The sequence below is a fragment of the Aptenodytes forsteri genome, unplaced genomic scaffold (genome assembly GCF_000699145.1).
Source record: "Aptenodytes forsteri isolate BGI_AS27 unplaced genomic scaffold, ASM69914v1 Scaffold336, whole genome shotgun sequence".
In the NCBI taxonomy this organism is placed as follows: domain Eukaryota; kingdom Metazoa; phylum Chordata; class Aves; order Sphenisciformes; family Spheniscidae; genus Aptenodytes; species Aptenodytes forsteri.
This window is the reverse complement of record NW_008794911.1, coordinates 2,589,887-2,609,672: the sequence shown is the minus strand read 5'-3', so window position 1 is coordinate 2,609,672 and position 19,786 is coordinate 2,589,887. Positions and strand designations below refer to the sequence as shown.

The following is a 19,786-nucleotide window of genomic DNA, read 5'->3' as shown; positions in this document are numbered from 1 at the left end:
AATGCAAATGCTAGAGAAATTTATCAGATTGGCTCCTTAGCTTTATCTGGGCTCTTGCCAATAAATCTTTCTGAAGGATCATCTTTCAGCCCTAGAATGGCTTTTGTGTCATTTTTGCAAATCCTTTCTCCAAAAAGGCTTGGTAATTGAATTTCCGTAAGGCTGGATATCTTGCTTTTGGATTACTTTGTCAGCCAAAATCACTCCAATTCAAAGGAAGAATTCATGTTTACCTTAAATTACTTCTCAGTCACATGAAACGCCTGCTTGTCCCAGATCTCTGTGAGCAAAAGCAAATGAGCAGGGGGCAAGCAGTAGTGATCTGAAATATGATGAAAACTCACCAGAGCAGCTGAGATCCCAGTCTGGTCTGTTATCATCACGTAGTCACTAAAAGAGAAAAGGCAGCTTACCCAGGAGCAGCTCTGCAAGTCATTAATTAGTGTGGGGCAGCCCAATGTGTCAGTGTCAGAGGAGGTGGCGAGGGAGGGGTTAGCAGACGATAAGGGATGGCACTCGGATTATGGGCTATAAACCACTGCTTCCAAGCTACTGGAAGAAAATTGTTAGTACAGCTAATGCCTCAGGCCCCATCTGCCTGGTCATTTTGGAACGCGCCACATCAGCAAGAAGAAAGAAAGGGCCCCAAACTGATGTGAATGCACAGATGTCATCACGGAGAAACGCAGAGTTGTCTTCTCATTAAGATGTGTCTTGCCTTCTAGGGAGCATGGGGTGGCGGGCTCCTGATGTCAAGAAAACACAAATGGAAGTTAAATGGCATTGAAAGGTATAATTTATTAACTTTAATTAAATACATTTATTAAATTTTACATTTTAACACACTTGTGATTACCATAGCAATGTCTATAAATAAAAATCGATGTTCTCTCCAAGATACAGTGTGAAGAACTTGTGCAAACTGTCCTTCCAGTTGAAGTAGCATTGCTACGTGCCTTTGTTCAGTGCTACAGTAGTGTGGCACTTTGTTTTGTCGTACAAACAGCAGACAGTTCTTGTTTGCTTTTTCATTCCTTCCAGCATACATGTGCAGCTCCAGAGTGGTTTCTGCAGCATCCACTGGTTCAGTGTCCAACATGAATTAGCAATTGCATTCCTCTAAGAAATGAATCTTGGAGGTCTTGCATGCTGAAGTCTAAGTATAAAAGGTGGATGCACCTTCAGTTTGGACAGGTGTCCTGGCAGTCACTGACCACTGCTCTGTCACTTCTGGAGAGAATATCCCCCTCCAGGCTGTGTTAATGACATCTTCTCAGTAAATCTGTGTTTGGATATACATAGTCGTAGTCATGAGCTCATGAACATTGCACATACACACAGATGAACATAAGTGATGCCAGTCCAGTTCAGAGTCTGGAAAGACTGAATTTAAACTTACAAACAGCTGCTTATTCAGAAATTTTTAGTTAAGCTGTGGAACTCCTTGCCATAGGATGTTAAGATTTACCTGCGTTCAAGGGAAGACAAATAAAAACCATTCGGGACTTCTGTGAGCCACAAATGACTGGAGGCTCAGAGAACATTTGGAGGAAGGTCGTATATGCTTGCCCTGTTTTGTGTGCTTCCCAGGCACCTATTAAGGCCACTTGCTGGAGACGGTACTCTGGACTAGATGGAGTCACTCTCACATTTGTGTATTTTCTGAAGCTCATGCTGTTCAAGAGTAAATTATTATTCCATTCCGCCTTTTTTATCTCTAAATCGAATTGCTGTTCCTTGCCAATTAAAATTACAAACAACTTCCTCATCCTGTTCCTGAAGATTAGGAGGATACCTTGATGATTCAGTTCCTTTCTCATACATCTCACATGCAAAATTTGGAAATCGGCCAATGGTTCTATGAATTCAATTGAGTTAAGTTAAGACTGCCTCCAGCACTCCAAACTTACATATTGTGCATTAAAAGGATATGCATCCAAATATCCAGCAAGTTAGAAAAATCTACCCAGTTGCCTGTGAGGACAGAGCATGAAAAAAAGAGTTTGCTTCCCAAATTGCTGTCCAAATTCTGCTGGAATGAGAAGTTCAGGTTGAATCTATATTGGACAACTTTCCAAATAATACGCTTTAGATCCAAAACTCCACTGGATTTTATCTAGTGCTTTGATAAGCAACATCTCCATATGTTTGGCAGTGAATTAATGAAGTTTGTCATTTCCAATGCTGTTCCTCTGCTTGATGGACACAGCAGCTCATTTCAGTTTGTCAGATTTCAAATGTGGGTATCTTTAGAGGAGACTTACTAGACCCAACTTTTATGGACATTCCTGTTTCATGGTAGATACTAGAGTACAACCCAGTCATTACAGGTCTGGATAGAAGAGAACTGGAGCTGTTATTCATGTTTGATAGGGGAGAAAGGGACAAGGAGGAGGGAGCATTAAATGGAGCACTCTGTGCTCTGAGTACTCCCATCCTTCTGGTAACAGACAGTCCAGAAAAATACTCTTGTCAAAGGCAGGAGGAGTTGCAGGACCATCCTCACGGTGCCCTCCAGTCCCCACATGGCAGATTTCAAGCTGCTCCAAGGCACCCTGAACGCCTGGTGTCTGGAGCAGATCAGTCTGGCCACCGTCAGGAGTTTCGGTCTGGTGTCCCTCTCCCAGAAGCTGGGGCAGGGGGTGACAGCTACACGTGAAAAGCATGTTTGCAGCTGAATGAGTGCTCTCGTACAGGGTCTGGGCATCCTTTCCGGGGCTGTGGCTGGTCAGTGAATGCACCTCAGTCTGTTTTTAATGATGGCTGAGGACCAAATTCTGCCAGTCTTGAATCTCTCCTGTCATCCGTTTGAAATCTCTAAAGGAAAACTTCTCTTTTTTTTTTCTGTCTGTGACCCACAGCCAAAAAATCCCATAGCTGCTTGGTGCTCAGTTATTTGGGTGAACGTGAGATGCTTTAAAAAAACATCTGTGGATACATGTAGCTTTTTTCCTTCACTGTTTGGCTCAGTCAGCAATTTCTTCAAGCAGATACTGATGGCTGAAGCCCAGAATGACTGGTAACAAATGAAAAATGGTGGATTTTTATTTTACATAATTAATTTTTTTCTATGTGCAGTTGGGATGTAATTGGGGAAATAAATGACCTTAGGGTAAATTAAATGTTTTAGGCAGATAATTAACATCTGGCTGTTGTCAGTAAATAATCCTTTTGCGTGAGAAAACCCATACCACTACTATTACCTAGAAGTCTTTTAAAGAATTTCTGCCTGATTCTGCGTAGACACAGATAAAAATTAAAAAGTATCGTATCAAAGGAAATTCATAGACCTGAGTGCACGTTCAGAATCATTAGCTTTGGTGTTGCAATCAGATGACTGACTCTGAGCTGATTAAAAGCTGCCAAATACTCGAAAAGCCAAGCCAAGTGGCCAGATGTTGCCTGTGTAAGCCTGTTCCCTACAGATTTTGCATCAGACACTTGCGCAGTCCCATTTAAATAGCAAAGAAGAAAGCACAGAAGTGCTGCCCGGTGTCCATGCGAATTTTGGAGTTGCTTGCTTTGAAGGAGTGAAAGCAATTTGGCAGGAAATGATAAGGACTTGCATAAACCTATAGCGCTGTCTCCAAATCCTACAAAGAAAAATACTGCCAGATTCCAACATGCTCACCTCTGTTCACATAAGTGTTACCTGCAAGTGTGTCCTGGGTCCTTTAAATTTCACATGCCCCAGTTGACTGTTTTATACCATCAAAATTCAAATCACTGCACTACATGAAATCCTGTGCACTATGCATCCTTGACAGCCTGCCAAATAGGACACAAATGTATACATCTATCAGCTAATCATATGTAATAATAGTAATTAACAAATAGCCAGTCAAGCATAACACAAAATTAAAATAATAAACAACTGGACAATCTTCCATTCAGCCCTCGCCACAGTCCCAAATGTCTCTTCTCTAAGCTGTATTGTGACAGGACCCTGTTTGTTCACAAGATCTGGGCTGACAGTTATTTTTGCAGTGAATGTGTCCTGAAGGGAGGCAGGATCAGGCTCTTTTGTGGAAGCGTGGATCAGTTCTATGTTTATTACTATGGTAATTTTGGACCCAGGCCTTCAGTTGTGTGAATTATCATAGCCAAACTAAAATGAAGGAGCTATGAAAATTTACCATCAGCAGAACACTGAGAAAAATTACTTTGGGCCAGGTTTTCCAAGTTACTCAGAGACTCAGAGGTACCCAGAAGTATTTAAGGGAATTTTCAAAAATGCCTATGTGAGCTACTTACTAAAATCTTACTGAAACTGGAATCAATGGGAGGGAGTATGCTAGTTTGCCAGCTTCCTATCTGCATCTTTAATCAGCTGTGCGACTTTAGAAAGTTCATCAGTCAGGTGGGTGTTTTTGTCCTATGTTTATGAAGTATAGATGACTCCCCAGAAAGTTTAATACTGATGAAGTTCAGTGGATAGAGCCATTGTCCTGCGGTAAGTTGCCAGAATTGTCATCCAAAAACCAACTAGAGTGGATTAGTTCCCTTATGAAGGCATTACTTTCCTAGTATCTGCCATGATTATTTTCAGCTTTGCTTGCTCAGAAAAAGAAGAAAGTGCGCATTACTACACATTCATTATTATTAGTACTAAATGTCTCCATCGTTTCACCACCATAGTACGATGTCTGAGTTTCATGTGGTTTGCTGTCCCAGGGCCAATTCGGTGACCTGGAACCCTCACAAGATGATGGGTGTCCCGCTGCAGTGTTCAGCCCTGCTAGTAAGAGAAGAGGTATGTCCCAATATACTCACTTCTCTGATCTTTTCTGACATTTTGCTTCTGAAAATACTGGATGTTTTCCTCATAACTGTGTCATAGCTATTTGCTAATGTGATGAGGATTATAAAAGAAACTGAGAAGTAGACCTCTAGTTACATGCTCAGGCTGTGACTGCAAAAGGAATTAAAGCAGCTGTCTAGCAGAAACGATAGATCCAATTAATGGCAATGTCTCTACAGAGTTTGTGGCTTTCCATTCAAAATATCCATAGTTAAGTTGTGGGTGCACAGCTGTGTAACCCCACTAGTTTCTGTGTAGCATAAAATGTAGCTGTAGGCAAACTGTAGTCCTTTTAGGATAAATGCTATGGTATACATGCAACATGACATTTGGTCCAGAATCTAGACATCATTATACTTTCTAGACTTTTATGGTAGATATTTCAGCCCAACTCTGATCCATATATCCACTTTGGGGTATGTGGAAATAAAAAGGGAAGACTAAGATCACTTGGAATAAAAAGTAGACATTTCATTTAGTACTAGAATTTGAATTACCCTTCAAGCCTGTAATTTTCATATAACCATCAGTTACTGGGACAGCCGCTATACAACCACCACTTACTAGACAAGCTATCAAAAAGCTGGTTGCTGTTTTGCTGACAGCTGTACAACAGATTGTATACAAAGTGATTGCACTTAGGAAGAGAGAAGCTGGCTTTTATTTGCCCTCTGGGTCAGTTCCCCGAGACAAATCCTGCCTGGTTGAAGTCAGTACCATCCTTGACCTCTAGTAAGAACAGGTGGCTCAGATTAGGAGAAAGGCAATTTTTTTTTTCCCTCTCATTTTACTATCTCAGTTTTGAATTACACATAAAGATTAGACTTGATGATAAACAGCCAAGTTTTGATTCTTCTTGGACTCAAAATTGCAGTTTCAGGCAACAGCCGTAAGGTATACCTTAAACTTGGTTGAGGACTTAACTAGAGCCAGAACATGACTCTCTGCATTTCACTTAAAAAGCTAAAAAGGAAACCTTATTCTTTCATGAGCCAGGTTTCTTCACCTTGTTGGCTTCTGGCCCTCCCACGAAGCTGCCTCTCAAAATGGTATCTTGCAACCCAGAAATAGCCCTAGCTGGCTGTTTAAAGACCATATGCTCTTCTGTCTGTTCAAAGCTTTCTATACCACTTAAGGATCCAATCTGCAACTGAGGGCTTTGCAGAAAAGAACTGTGCCTACAAAGAAAGAAAACAATGAAAATCAGAATTTTAGAGACCAAAGCAATTAGAAAAGTGGTGTGATATTATTTAGATTAGTCATCAAATTGGCTTGGTCTGACTCAACCAGAAAAAAAGCCTTCCAAGGAAAGGAGGAAAAGGAACCAGAATAAGGAATAAAAAGTGAGATCCAAAAATGAACTTATGCACAATGATGTTAGGAAGCACAATGTCCAGCTTTTTTTTTAAAAATGCCTTGGCTCTGGGAGTGGATTACACGTTGCTGGGTCAGGTACGAAGGTGTCCTGGGCACTGAATGGGATATGAAAAATTTAGTCCACTGAGCAACTAAGTCTGGTTTTGTCTCTTTTTTTGATCTTCCTTTTGCACTTGGACTATACTCCACTGAATTTGGGTGTTTGTAATTTTTTGCCCAAAGCAACCCTCAAAGCAGTAGTCACATCTGTGCCAACATCACTTTTTTGTGCCTTTGTTTTTATAAGGGATTGATGCAGAGTTGCAATCAAATGCATGCTTCCTACCTCTTTCAACAAGACAAGCACTACGACCTGTCTTATGACACAGGAGACAAGGCTTTGCAATGTGGACGGCATGTTGATGTCTTCAAGCTATGGCTGATGTGGAGGGCAAAGGTAGGACTGCCTGCAATATATTTGTTTGCTTTAAAATAATGCACACCAGATACAGGGTTTTATTCCATAATCATCATTTTAGAGAATATCTGACCTGAATTTCCCATTTATAACATGAAAGAAAGAACATTATTATTTTCTGGTTTTTCATACTTTTAACAATTTAGCTTCAAAGCAGCACACATGATTTTGAAACTTGAACTCCATGGCTTTGCATAGCATTTGCTTTGTGTAACTGTAGGAGTCTAACAGCATAAATCATATACCTAAGAATGTTGTTATGAAGATTTCTCAAAATAAAAAGATGTTTTAATGACATTCAGAAACTAAACATGGCAAATCAGGACTGGAATACCTAGTTTCATTGCATGCAGTAGATACGAAGTCATCTTTTGAAGGAGCAGAGGAAAACTCATCAAAATCTGTTCTCTGGGAAATCTGAAAATACCAGCTCTAATGATTAATTAATCTGTATTTGTAGAATGTTGCTAAATAAGTTCTTCCATATATTTATCCAACCTATTATGTCAAGTTGCCTCAGGTTTGTTCAGAGGAGGTGACATCACTGTTTTCATTTCCAGAAAGCCTTAAAGATCCTCATGTACTTCATGAAAACTCTGAAAGCAATTCTGAGACCGACATCAAATGTAGCTGGAGGTGTGGGAGTCTGTAAAGGAGGATGCAAGTTTCTGTGGTCGCAATAGCTGTTGTGCTAACTGGGGTCTCCAGAGTGGCAGGCAATTTTAGCCACATGTCTCTAACTCCAAGCCTTTCTCCCAGGGCTGTGCTAGCTCTACCCTGTTTTGAAATCTCTGTACACAGAGAGATAATGTCAGGGGCTTTTAAGTCAGTTCTGCGCTGCCAGAACAGATTTAGCAGGGACGTGCATCCATTACTCAGAGACATTTCTTCTTCTAAACCCCATTTTTTCAATATGCCTTGTACTGCTTTTTCTCTTCTCACACTCCGCTTGTAATATTAACGTTACAAAATAGGATGTGTGTTTCTTAAACAGTTTATCTATTCCAGCTGTTTATTCCCCTTCCTCCCTCATAAAGCTGGATCCTTTGTTTGTGGCATCACAGCTGGTGATTGCAGGAACAATTATGATGTCACAGAGAGAGGATTATGACTCTTGCCAGAGAAGAAAAAGCAGGATTTGCTGCAGCTCTTAAAAACAGCTTCTGAGTTTATATGGTGTCAATTAGAAAAGAAGAGAGAAAAACACTACAGAGGCAGGGCAGTATCTAAACAAAATGTGCATTTTCACAGGCATCAGGCCGGGCTCTAAAAGCATATCTGCCCCATTCTGTGTTTAATTAAAAAAGATAAATTATTCTTGGAAAAGCCCCCAGCCCATCACCTCTGGAAGATTAAAATCCCATGTTTTGAAAATAGCAGGAGACTCCCCATGTCTGGAACTCGGCACCTTCTAGAGACCCTCCTCTGCGCCAGCTCAGGCTGTCCGAAACCGTGCTCAGCCTCTACAAAATCTACCAACGAGGGCACCCTTCATCGGAGGTGTTAGCAATATTTTGCTGAGAACCGAGCTAGTACCCAGTGCTTATTTTGCAGAGGTGGCTATAAGGGAGTCAGTGGCAAGAGCTAGAGACAAAGGAGCTCTGCTTAGCGATGTGCCCTTCGTCTCGTAGAATCAAATCCTTAATCTGTCCCTTCTGACAGATTAGGATGTCGGAGAAGACTCAGAAGAGACTTCTGAGAGGTGACTTGTGCTGGTGCTTTGGCAAGTGCTGCATGGTCCTTTCACTGTTTCGGTTCACAGAACAGATAGTCCCATAACTTTTTTTCTCCCTCTGTCTCTAAAGGGATCCACAGGATTTGAAGCACAAATTGATAAGTGCTTGGAACTTGCAGAATACCTATACAATAAAATAAAGAACAGAGAAGGGTATGAAATGGTGTTCGATGGAAAGGTATGTCTTGCAACTTCTTTCTCCCAGTTGGTCAACAGCGCTTGCCTTAGTCACCTATTGGGATGCTACCAACAGGTCAAACCAAACAGCACGTGACAGAAAGCAGCATCCCTTGTAACAAAACCTGTTACTGTGCCAATATCTCTCTTCCTCATGGGATCCAGGGACAAGGGAGATGAGGCAGCTGTACATAAGATTTCAGTTTGCACAGTTTCACCCCACTGAAACTAAACACTGGCATCTCAGGCTAACACAGCACACACACAATTAGAACCAGCTCTTAAGTAATAAAAACAAGTTGTGGTTTCCTAATAGCAGGGTCTGTTATGAGTGGAGGGTTACAGTGCCCCACACAACTCTGAAAGGATGGTTGTGCAAAGCACTTTTATCAGCATCTTCAGGTGGGCAGTCACAGGGGACCTGGGGTGACCTGGGGAGGCTGCTGCGATGGGGTGCAGTACAGCGGGGCAGGGGCTGGTGTTGCTTGGGAGCCCAGCTGGCTCATGTGGCAGAGGTGACACCACCATGTGGGATGCAAATATCTCTAGGTATGTTGTTTCTCTTGAGGGAGTCCAGCTGAGATGGGACCCTTGGGTGCCAGGTGCTCAGCTGGAGCATAGTGCCCAGGGCAAGGTAGTGCTGCCTGGGTTGTGTGGCTATACCTCTGAACCGCACCGGACTGTCCCGTGTTTGGCCAGCTCTTTGTGGGCAACCCTCTCTGGCTGTGATGGCTGGAGACAGGCCTGGTAGAAACCTCTGTTGCAAAGTTAACTGGTGTTTTGCCTATAAAAGAGAAAAAAAAGATGTCATTTTAGCTTTTTTCCTCCTACTTGTGATGGTTTCTGGTCTCTGTACTTGCCCTGGAAGGTTTTGTCTCTCAGAACATTGCTCCCTGGTAGTGATCACTTAGTGCATGCCTAAGTGCTCTGCAGCACAAGGATAAACGTCACCATGTTTCTTCAGAGATCACAGGCTCATAGCCACATGCCACTATGTGATTTATGTCCTGCACCTTATATATCATCACTGAATTTGGTCCACTGGGTCTGATGATGAGTAAAGGAACCAGCAGCAGCAGGAGTTGCTGTAACTCACACATTTAGCACCCAGCAAAGAGGAACGTAGCAAGGGAGGCAACTGTTGGGAGATTGCAAAAATACACAATTTGTCAACTGGTTCTTACTTTATGCCTTTCTACTTGGTGCTCCCATATAAGTTAAACTAACTAAGACGCTGTGGTGCATGCATATTAATACGGCAGCTAGCTGAATCAAACTGAGAAGTAATAAATTTCATTAAATGTAAGAAAATCTTAGACTGTCTTATGTACCACCTATGTGACTCCTGTTTACAGAACCAGATTTTATATTATTCAGTCATGTCATAAAAGTAAATGACACGGTCCTCACCTCTAAATTATCTGTAATAGACTCTTGCCTTAGCCAAACGATCCCTTCAGCCTCTGGAGGGGACAGCACCTACAAAATCTAGATGCCTCTCAGTAGGGGATAAATGTATTTGCACAGCTGGATGATGTGTTTCTGCATCTGACACCCTGGGAATAAATTGCCTAAAATTATCTTTTCTGCATTAATAATGATGATGACTCTCAGTGGACCACAATAATGAAAACCATTGACTGTTGTCACAATATGATATATGAGAGGGGCGAAAGGCATGAACTTAATTGCAACTGAGATATTATGAGCATTTTTTACAGTGTAAACCATTATTCTGTGTTTAGCCTCAGCACACAAATGTCTGCTTCTGGTATATACCTCCCAGCTTGCGCAGTATGGAAGACAACGAAGAAAGAATGAGCCGCCTTATGAAGGTAAGCAGCACCCTCCAGGACATCGTGTAGTGAACAGTGAAATCCTTGCAGGCAGGCAATCCTCAAAATGGTCTCCCAGGGCACAGGGCAAGGTCACCTTGCGACATTCCGGCAAATGACACCTCCGTGGTCATTTTACTGCAGGTTAGGCTGGCACCACCTTACTCTGGTCTCCACGTTTGGTATTCCCTGGGTTTGCCTGGTCTCTAGAGTACTTATTTGAACCCTGTGTATATTTACTGAAGTTACTGCAGACTGCAATTGCTAAACCCAGCAAGTACAATAGGTTGATAATACCATGCCACTATGGTATACGAAAAGAAGATGGAAAATGGTTGTAACAATATGTTTTGAGCACTACAAAAAACAACTACTGTGTGGCTGTCAGCAATATTGAGAAAGTGTGGGGGGAGAAATTCCCCAGTGATTTTAAGAGCAGGACAAAGAAACAGGATAAACCCAATGTCTTTTCAATGAGCCATTTATTCCTTAATGGAGGTTAACTTTTTTATCAATATTGGATGTAATCTCATTTTAACTGCTTCTTGTAGCTCTTCATCTTTTTTAAAAGAAGAAAACATAGTCTGTGTTTTGTTGTAATAATAATAAGGATGATGGTAATAATGACAATAATGAAAATAATTATAATAATGATGATGATACTCATCATCATCATCATGATCATCATCCCCTGCTTTTTGTTACATTGCAGGTGGCACCGGTGATAAAAGCCAGGATGATGGAGTATGGAACGACCATGGTGAGCTATCAGCCCCTGGGAGACAAAGTGAACTTCTTCCGGATGGTCATCTCAAACCCCGCAGCAACTCACCAAGACATTGATTTCCTGATTGGTGAAATAGAACGCCTGGGACAAGATTTATAATAATTGGGTGTGAAAGTCTGTTCCTGGACCTCTAAGTAGACAATTAAGTTGTCACAAACTGTGCGAATGTATTTGTAGTTTGTTCCAAAGTAAATCTATTTCTATATTGTGGCGTTGGAGTAGAGTACAGTTTAAAATCAAGAAACATGGCTCTTTTAAAGTCCTTTCCTGAGTTTTAGAATACTTCCTTAATAATTAGCTGCACAAAAAGCTTCACTGAAACAAATAAGGAAGAACGGAAGATACTTAAAATTTTATCCCCAATTTTAACACAGCAACTACTTTAAATTAAAAGCAATCAGACTGAATGGTGCCAAATTTGCCCAAAATGATGACAAAATCAAATTGGGGAAGTGGGAGGGGGCGGTGAGAAGCAGAGCATACAAGCTGCATGTTTAAAAGTGAAAGTATTTTGCCTTTTTCATAGTATTAGAACAGAATTTCTAATTTACCTAGAGCAACATTTCAAATGTATTTAAATAGGTATAGTTTTACAAAAGGAAATATATATATATTAAAAAAATCCTATTTTGTAAACTATTTATTTTTATTTTATATGGGTTATAAAACTTCAAGGACAGAAGCTGAAAATTAACTAGGATTCTTTTTCTTTTGATGGAGGTGCCTCAGATATTTATTACTGCTTATTTTAAAATATAAGCCCACCTACTACTTTCTTAAGAGGTACCAATACCTCATTTCTCCATGTCATATGGATTGTACATCTCCAGGGTTGATTACTGAAAAACCTCAAGAGTACTGCAGCTCTTAAAACCACTTAATAAGATCAATTACAGTACAACAATAGGATGCTATTATTCCTAATTGTTTCCCACTTGGCCTAACTAAGCAGACGCACAATCAATATACAGTGCTAACCAAGACTGAAATAAGGTTGTATTTGGATGGTTTCTGTATTCTGTGGTCAAAAAGCCTATCCAAAAAATGTCACATGTCTGAATAAACACTTATCTCATAACCATTTCTGCTGTGGGCAGTCCAAAACTACACTGAAAATTAAAATTGACTGAAATTCTTACTAAAGAAATAGCATGAAACCTCACGGCTACATTAGGAGGGTAAAGACTTCTTACAGATGTACAGGTCTGCAAGACCTAAATTAAGTGTGACTGTAATCTGAGTGACAGGGATGGGGTCTAAGTAGCAAACTGCTTTGTCAAAGGTTTCTCCCAGTGCTGGACTCCATCCTTGTCTGCAACGGCTTTTGAAATTGCAGAAAAAATTGAGTTAAGGCTACATCTGCCTAAAACAGCCCACGCGGAGCCTCACAGCCTTTTTAGAAACCATGGGCACAGCTCTTGCAGAATTCATGTGCTGCATCGTTCCTTAACATTAGAGGTGACTCTGGCATGGAAACTGACATTGATCCTCTTTCCCCCCAACATCTGGAGGTGTTGGTAAGAGTTCTGCAGCTCGGGCCTGTCTACTTATAACCCTACTAAAGTTTTGGTTTAAATTTGCCTGAACGGCCAACTTCTGTTTGTAAAGCAATATTGTTTTGCTGTCTCTAAAATACTTGAAGAGAAAAAAAAAGAAGTGCAATGTGGTTTTAATTTCATCTAAAATAGATAAATGGAGTATTGATTCAATGTAATATCACGAGGACATGAAGTAAGAGGAAATAAATTGTGTCTGTAATTGTGTTGCCTTTATTATATTGATAGTACTGTTTTGTCACCTCAGATTGAGGCTGTGCACTTTAGATTTAAACTGTACAATGTTGCAAATCAACATGTGTTGCTGTATAAGCTTGTACAATATATTATTGATATGTCATTATTTGTGTGGTAGTAGTATTGACTCTTGATATTATAAGAGCTGCATTCACGCCGGTCCCTCTACTATATCTTTGCTTGGTGTTAACCTCTCCTTGTCAGCTTTTGGGCAGACCCCTCACCTCACTTCAGTGGATTTCCATTGCTGCCTGCGATGCATATAGTGTTGCACGTCAAGCTATAGAGGAGATACCAATTCTACCAGGAAGGACTTCAATGTGACCTTTACTAAATGTGTCAAAATCAGCAGACTAATCACTGAAATACTGAATAGAGCAGCAAATTATATTCTTTTTTCTTGCTGGGAAAAAGGCAAGCAAAGAGCTTAAAAAGTAAAAATAGTACAGGGACAATGCTGAAGGTGATCGGTAGCCTGGTTACATCTTGCATGTGCAATTCCGTTTTGAAGTGCGAAGTGCAAACAATGTATTTATTAGCTGTATGTGCCAATCCAAGATTTACATTCAGTGTTCCAGGAGAACCAGCATTTTTTTTCCACGTTACTGTACTTATTGCAGCCAGGAAAGAGCAGCATAGCAACCTTTTTCTTGTGTTTGACCAAAGTATCTTATCTGTGATGTTGATCTAAATCCAAATAAAAGTGTGAAACGTGACTGGGTCTTTTCATTAGCAGCATTGATGGGCACTCTGAGCACTTATCACTTGTGCAATTTCGGAGCAAGGCCCCAATAAAGAGAATGTTTAATTGCAATTTTCTATGTCTCCTGCTGGATTTTTTCATGTCAAGATGCATTCTGTTAATTACTGTAACATAAAAAACCCAATTCCATCACCAGACCCTTTTTGAGGCGATACTCAGCACCAGCATACAAGTGTAAATCTGCCATCTGGTATTCCTTTACCTTATGTTTACAAGACGGATTTAGTTGCTTTATTCTCCTCAGACAGGCTGAACAATTTTTTGTGTTTTGTTTTGTCTTTTTATTCCACGAGCAGTTATCCCCAAATTAACCATAGACTCTAATCAGCCTCCGGCACAGCAGTGAAAGCAGTCAGGGCACTTTCCAGGACAACACAGACTATACGATGGCAACAATTTAAAAGTGCCGTGAAATAAAAAAGACAAAACAACTGATAAAAAAATTAAGACTTTAATCCTCATGTCTCCCCTGGCCCAGGGCCTCATTCCTCCAAAATCTGTTCTCTGTCTGCTCTACTTTCCTTCCACCCTCTCAAGTGCTGCCCAGCCTGATGCTAGCAGCAGAGAAGGAAAACAAAACGATGCCGTGAAAGCAGCACCAGTCAGAAAGCTTACACCTGAAATGAGATTTTCTGTATCATTTCTTTAAGTCTGCAGCAGAATTTGAGATGAATGCCTATGCCAAGTGCCTGGGCAGAGCTCAGTTAAGAGCTCTGTAGGGAAATACAGAGAGGGAGAAGATGTGGGGATAAGATACTAACCTTACCCCGATGAAGCTCTTCATTTGGCACTGGGAGAGGGACCACTGGGTTAGTATTTTTGAGTACTACTCCCACGGGAGTGCATGAAGCTTGGGCTTTGCTGTAAACGTGTCGCACCCAGAGCTGTGTGGGGTCTCCCTGAGAGACGAGTTGAGCTCAGAGTCCTGGCTGTGCTCAAGGAAGGCAAAATGCCGAAGAAGAGGGAATTCAGGCGGCAGCCTGAGCACCTGCTCTTTACAAAGGCTGGTTCCTTTGACATTCTCCTATGAGAACAGAAGCTCTGGTTTGTTATTTCTCTGCTCCTTACCACAAAACCCACACTCTGCGCAGGGAGAATCATGGATCTAGAAGAGATGACCTATTTCACTGTGGCAGCATACCGGCATGGCGATATTGCATCTGGACCTGGTGGGTTCCCGTGCTGCTGTGCAGTCCCATAGAGCTCCCAGGAGCTGTTGCCCCCGCGGGATGCTCTGCCTCTCCCCGCTGCCCCACTGTGCTGCTTCTTTCTCTCCGCACCTGCTCCACCTTTTCATGCCTCTCTTCCCTCTGGCCCCTTTCCCACAACATGTCTGTATGTGAGCATCTTAACCATCTTCGTACCTTTATGGGACTTTTTTTTTTTTTAAGAGATTAAGGTTCCTTTGAATTGCAGCCTACAAATTCAATTAAAATTCCACTACAACGAGACTGGGGTCCTCAATCCAAGAAGCGGCTGTTCTTTCCTTTATCATGGGGTGGTCCTGGTCCAAGCCAAGTCCACGAGAGGCACAGTATCAATGGGTGACCCCATCCTGGAGCCAGTCTGCTGCAAAAGGAGGCAGAGCGCCAAGAGCCCCGCAGGGAGACCTCAAAACCTGCCTGGAGCCATCCCAATTGACTCACGTCCACAGTCCACTGACTGTGTTTCATGCTCTTGATAAAGCATTTTGTAGTTCACTTCTTAAACCTGGGGTTAATAAAATATGGTTTAGTAAAGCTTAGATAAACGAGATTCTGTGAAGCAGAGACTGGCTGAATGAGCAAACCTAACAGTGCCTGTTACATGACCTCATCATGTAGCTTTGACATACCAGCACGTGATATCCTCTGGGGTTTTACTCTGTGGTGCATAATTTCATCCAGAGAGACACTCTTCCCACTACTGAAGATATCTATTCTTCCCTAAATGGATGCTGTGTCGTGAAATGGACAGAGTGCAAAACTGCATCGTGTCAATAAAATACAGCAGAATATTTTACTGATGATGCTTATGTGCTATGAGGAACTAGGAAACAAATTCAGCTATTGAAACAGCTATTACAGGCACCATCCAGTGCAAGCAGAACTGCAGACCAAGAACTGTGTCTGCACCAAAGAAAGCCACATCTCGAATTACATAAATCCTGTAGGGTTTTTTTTTTTTTTTTTTTTTTTAAGGGGGGGGGGGAACAAGCACTGGCACATGATTTTGAAGTCCACAGCTATAAAGAACAGCAAGACAATACGTAAAAGAGATTTCTTGACATGATGTTTGCCTCAATACTCGGCTAATGCAGAGACAACAGTGTAGGTGGGCTCTCCTGCAGCTCTCGCAAATCCTTGGCCCTGGGGCCATGCTGTTCAGAGCACAGGAGAGGCTGACGGGCAAATGAGAGGCAGAAGAAGGCCCAGCTGGCCTGACAACACAAGATGGACCAGCCAAGGACATGGCTGATGTGGTGGTTGGGTCTCAACGATTCTGGCTACTCGTGAATGCTGCTTGCTTTTCTGCAAATGGCCTCCAGAAGGGACCCCCACCTACTCTACAGCCCACGGCTCCAAGGAAGGCAAGTTTAAGTATCAAGTTAGTTGTATGAAAATCACATTCCAGCATGGCTAAGGAAGGAACAAAGCAAGACAGAGCTCAAGGAAATGTAAATCTTTTATCTGACTTAGCCAGGCTAACTGCCAAGTAGAAAATCATTCTAGGTACAAAGCGAGCCCTGTAGCAAGGCACAGGATACTGACTTTAATGTGCTAATGTCTTAGACCTACAATGTCTGAACTATCAGCTTTCTACCTGACCAGCCTAACTAAAGGGAGTAATCCAGCCATTAGGGGAAAGGCAAGTGCTGCAGCTGGAAGAATTACAGACCTGACTTTGCTCTTCACTGAGAAGACAGAACAGCTGCAGGTCGTGGCACTGTTCATTACAGCACTGAAGGATGCAGGTGTATAGATTTTACACTGTACTTCGGAGCACAAAATTGGGTCTGAGGTTAGAGTCAGAGGAAAAGGAATACGTACCTTTTTTTGTATTAGAATAAAAGCCTATGCATGTTGCTGCTGAAATTCTTGCATTACAAAGAAAGATGAAAAAAATCTGTTCTATAAATCCACGTTCCGTGAATAGAGCAAAGGCTACTTTGTCAGGACAGAGAAAAGTCACAAGTCAAGCAAGGATGGAAACCTCCAGTTCTCCCACTACTCTGCAACAGCTGCTCCTGTGAATGTTCTCACTCCAGCTGATGCCTGGTGCCAAGTCTTCCAAAGATATTCAGATACCTAACTTGCATGATGTGAACCCAGATTGCTTAATCCCAGTCCTCTAGACTACTGGCTTTCAGCCTGTGACCTGTAAACCCCTATGGATAATTTCCCAGAGGTCTGAGACTGATAACTGCGAAGAACAAGTTCATGTACTGCTCTGCAATATGCGAAATTTCTAAAGGGGTCCTTACCTTCCATAGAATGATTTTAGAGCTTGAAAGCCACACAACCAGGCAACCTTTCTTTCTAAAAAACTTCATTTTGCATTACAAGTAACAGGGCCTAGTGTACTACTGGCATCTGACCTGCACTGGGCACTACAATCATACAAGATTTTAATTACATAGCAGCCGACAGATATGCTCCGCACAACAAGCATTAAACTAACATGCAGAAGAGGGCGTATAAGAATAAGTATACATGATTTGCCCCATTGCCCTAGATACTTTTATTATTTTATATAATCCTGTATCAGCAAACTTGCATTTTCTCACACTTCTGCACTGCCTGCACGATGGACTTCTATTTTCCTACCCATCCTCCTCTGTCCTGGTAATGAAACCAGTTCTGGAAGAAAGAACAGATGTTTGGGACTTGATGTAAACATGCTTTTGCTGCTCTGAGAAATTAAAAGGAAATGGCTTGTGTTAAAATAGTTAGCTGCAGACCACAGCTTTTTAAAGACAGTCTATAAAGAGCCATGAGGCAGCGTGGTTGAGGACTGCACACATAGCGGGACTGCCCAGCAGAGCTCCCCAGGTGCTCCTGTGCTGAGGGGCAATGCCCACCATGGGAAGCGACGCCACAACAGTCCCTGCCAAACAGCTTACTCTGCTAAAGCTAATCCAGCTAATTTCCCCATTCAGATGAACCACTGCTGTTTGTATTACACTGGCAACCAGCTGAAGCCCAAGCCTCGTAGCAGTAAAAGCTGTAACACTGTCAGCTCGAGATCTGAAAGCATGGAAGAGACTTGGTACACAGAGCTTGTCTCAGGTCTTTGTCTCACATGATGATTTTTCTTTTTCACCAATCTTTCCTTCTCATCAGGAGAGACTGTGGAAATAAAATATGAAGGTTTCAGGCAATTCTCTGTTTGGATTAATCTTTCAATGAACTTGACTTTGGGACACAGGGAATTCAGAGCTGCTCTGTTTCCTTTCACCAGTTGCCAGAGGCATGACCTCCACCAGCATGTTTGATAAATCCTCCTGGCTGCAGAAAGCTCAAAGAAACCAGGACAACACCTCTGCACAGTGCCTGTGAAGAGGATTCCCAGAGACCGGGCCAATAAAGCTGTCCTTCCTGGGGGAGGTGGGATAGTACACCTTCCTCCTGCAGCGGACACTGAGGTCCCACCTGGGAGCAGAACAGATCTAGACAAGTTATAAATCACCTGCAACAGATTTATTCCCACATACCTTCTCCATCCCTTATTCTATGTACGGCTCTTGCACCAACAGTTTGGGCAGCTACTCCGGACAAGCCTGTCTGTGTTAAATTTGGGAGATTGAGAATTAAACTGTATTAACTGTGATACTAATGAGAGTTGGTGAGGATGATATTAATAAAATGCAGAGTGCCTTAAGTAAGCTCTTACTATTCAGTGAGATTCATGACAGTGCTGAATAGACGCTTCAATAGAAATGTTTAGACTGCAAGATTACCATTGGGTTATTTTCTGTGATAACTTTGGATTAAAATATAATCATTTCCTGTTTGCAGTGTACAGAACCAATAAGCTGCCTCAGGAATTAGTATCCAAGAGGCAAATGATAAATGGCAGGGTTATAAAATAGTGCAAGTGCCTCCATATCTCAATCTGTCCTTTTACCTACAATACAAAGAGGTGTTTTCCATGCTTAACCAGACAGAGATCTGTCTATTTATATCCCACATTTACTAAAACTTCAGTAGATGTCAGCAGTTGAAAGAAATGATCACATTAAAGTGAAATACAAAATCTGTACGATTAACGGTAGTGCTCAAAAATGTCAGTTGATGGACGCACTTTACTTAGTGCCTTGTTTGTCCATAATATGGTTCAATTTGCATTGATTCATTTCTCCCTTTGCCATTTCTCTTAATTCACAGTGTCATGTTTTTATGAGCTGGTGCTGCAGGAAAATCTACAAGCAAAGCACGTATTGTTGATATGACATTGGCAACCCAAGAGGTATGCACGGATCATCTCACTACTTTGCCATTGCTTCTGAAACAGTCTGCATTTTATTTACCGCTGTGATAGACTTTGTCTTCTACAGATGACAATTTGCAATCGCTTTTCTCCTTTTCTTCAGCTAGTTCAGCTACAGTCTTTATGAAAAAAGAGATAATAATAACCAAACTCAAACCTTCCAGTGATTGGATCTGATTGTAGATGCCTCAATTGCAATGCCGTGGAAAATTACTGATGTATTACAGTTCTTGAAAGCAATTTTCTTGCAGTAACTCTGGTAGGAATCTCGAATAAATTGTAGCTATTGATCACTAGCCTTCATATTTCCCACACAGAAAGTCTGTCTCTTTGTCCACATTGTGGGCAGCCTGGCTTGCTCTCAGGCTTGTTTTTAGAGTGAACCAACTAATCCTTTTCTATGGGAAACTGGTCACATTTGACAGGATAGGTCACCACAGAGTCTGATCCAAGCAGACAGCATAGATGCAGGCTGCACCAAGTTTGACTTCTACATCACAGGGGATGTTGCAATTTCAAAAATACTCCTGCTCTCCCTTGGGTACACAAAAAGTACCCTAGTGTCATGCATAAAGACATCATTCTGCAGGCT

At 41.7% G+C, this 19,786-nt stretch overlaps 1 protein-coding gene across 1 annotated transcript in view; it reads left to right on the top strand.

Annotated features, from left to right (window-relative positions):
• The window catches only part of GAD2 (glutamate decarboxylase 2), a 38,181-nt gene extending 25,977 nt beyond the window's left edge, over positions 1 to 12,204 (top strand). The window contains exons 8-13 of the mRNA XM_019470994.1: positions 726 to 790; positions 4,675 to 4,753; positions 6,465 to 6,614; positions 8,441 to 8,548; positions 10,293 to 10,382; positions 11,095 to 12,204. Coding sequence (XP_019326539.1) covers positions 726 to 790; positions 4,675 to 4,753; positions 6,465 to 6,614; positions 8,441 to 8,548; positions 10,293 to 10,382; positions 11,095 to 11,268 — 666 coding nt within the window. The 3' untranslated portion in view covers positions 11,269 to 12,204. The remainder of the gene's footprint in view (positions 1 to 725; positions 791 to 4,674; positions 4,754 to 6,464; positions 6,615 to 8,440; positions 8,549 to 10,292; positions 10,383 to 11,094) is intronic.
• Positions 12,205 to 19,786: the final 7,582 nt, after the last annotated feature.